Raw genomic sequence first — 568 nt, 5'->3', positions numbered from 1 at the left:
AGATGCACTTGTCCACTGGAGGAAGTGTTATTATGGACTGATGATGGATTTGTTTCTTATACACAGTTTTTAATTTCACAGATGTTAATTGATGTGTGGATTACTGTAATGTTGATGGGTACTTTATTGAGAAGATGTGTGAAATTGCACCGCATAAGCTGCCAATGTGTCAAATCTAAATGGTGTTTAGTTTTCTGCTCTGAGTGTACAGTAGACACACGATCAGATGAACCTCACATTCGCTGACTCGAGCCCAGATCTATGCAGAGCTTTTCTTCCACCTCTTATGCGTGTTGCTGTAATGCCTGTTGTTTGATCAGCTGAGAAGCAGCGCAGGCTTTGGGAAGAGGAAGAGGAGGTGAGGAAGATGAAGCAGCTCTTGGATGATCTGGAGATGAATGTGACTCTACAGCCAGCAGAGCAGAGAAATCCAGCGATGGCTTCTCTTACGGTAAATATCTCGTACTGACGAACACACCCTGCTGTAGGGATGCCACAGTGAGGATAATTCCCCACCGAGTAATGAACTTGTGACAACAACGGTGTAATACCGCACATTTCCCCCCCC

At 44.7% G+C, this 568-nt stretch overlaps 1 protein-coding gene across 1 annotated transcript in view; it reads left to right on the top strand.

The window, feature by feature from the left end:
* Positions 1–568, top strand: part of LOC107578029 (uncharacterized) — a gene marked incomplete at both ends in the record, with an annotated part of 18,266 nt that overhangs the window by 15,748 nt on the left and 1,950 nt on the right. The window contains one exon of the mRNA XM_016264034.1: positions 326–451. Within this exon, the coding sequence (XP_016119520.1) occupies positions 326–451 (126 nt within the window). The remainder of the gene's footprint in view (positions 1–325; positions 452–568) is intronic.

This window comes from Sinocyclocheilus grahami, unplaced genomic scaffold (assembly GCF_001515645.1).
Source record: "Sinocyclocheilus grahami isolate Dianchi unplaced genomic scaffold, SAMN03320097.WGS_v1.1 scaffold8417.1, whole genome shotgun sequence".
NCBI classification, from domain to species: domain Eukaryota; kingdom Metazoa; phylum Chordata; class Actinopteri; order Cypriniformes; family Cyprinidae; genus Sinocyclocheilus; species Sinocyclocheilus grahami.
This window is presented reverse-complemented; position numbering and strand designations above follow the sequence as displayed.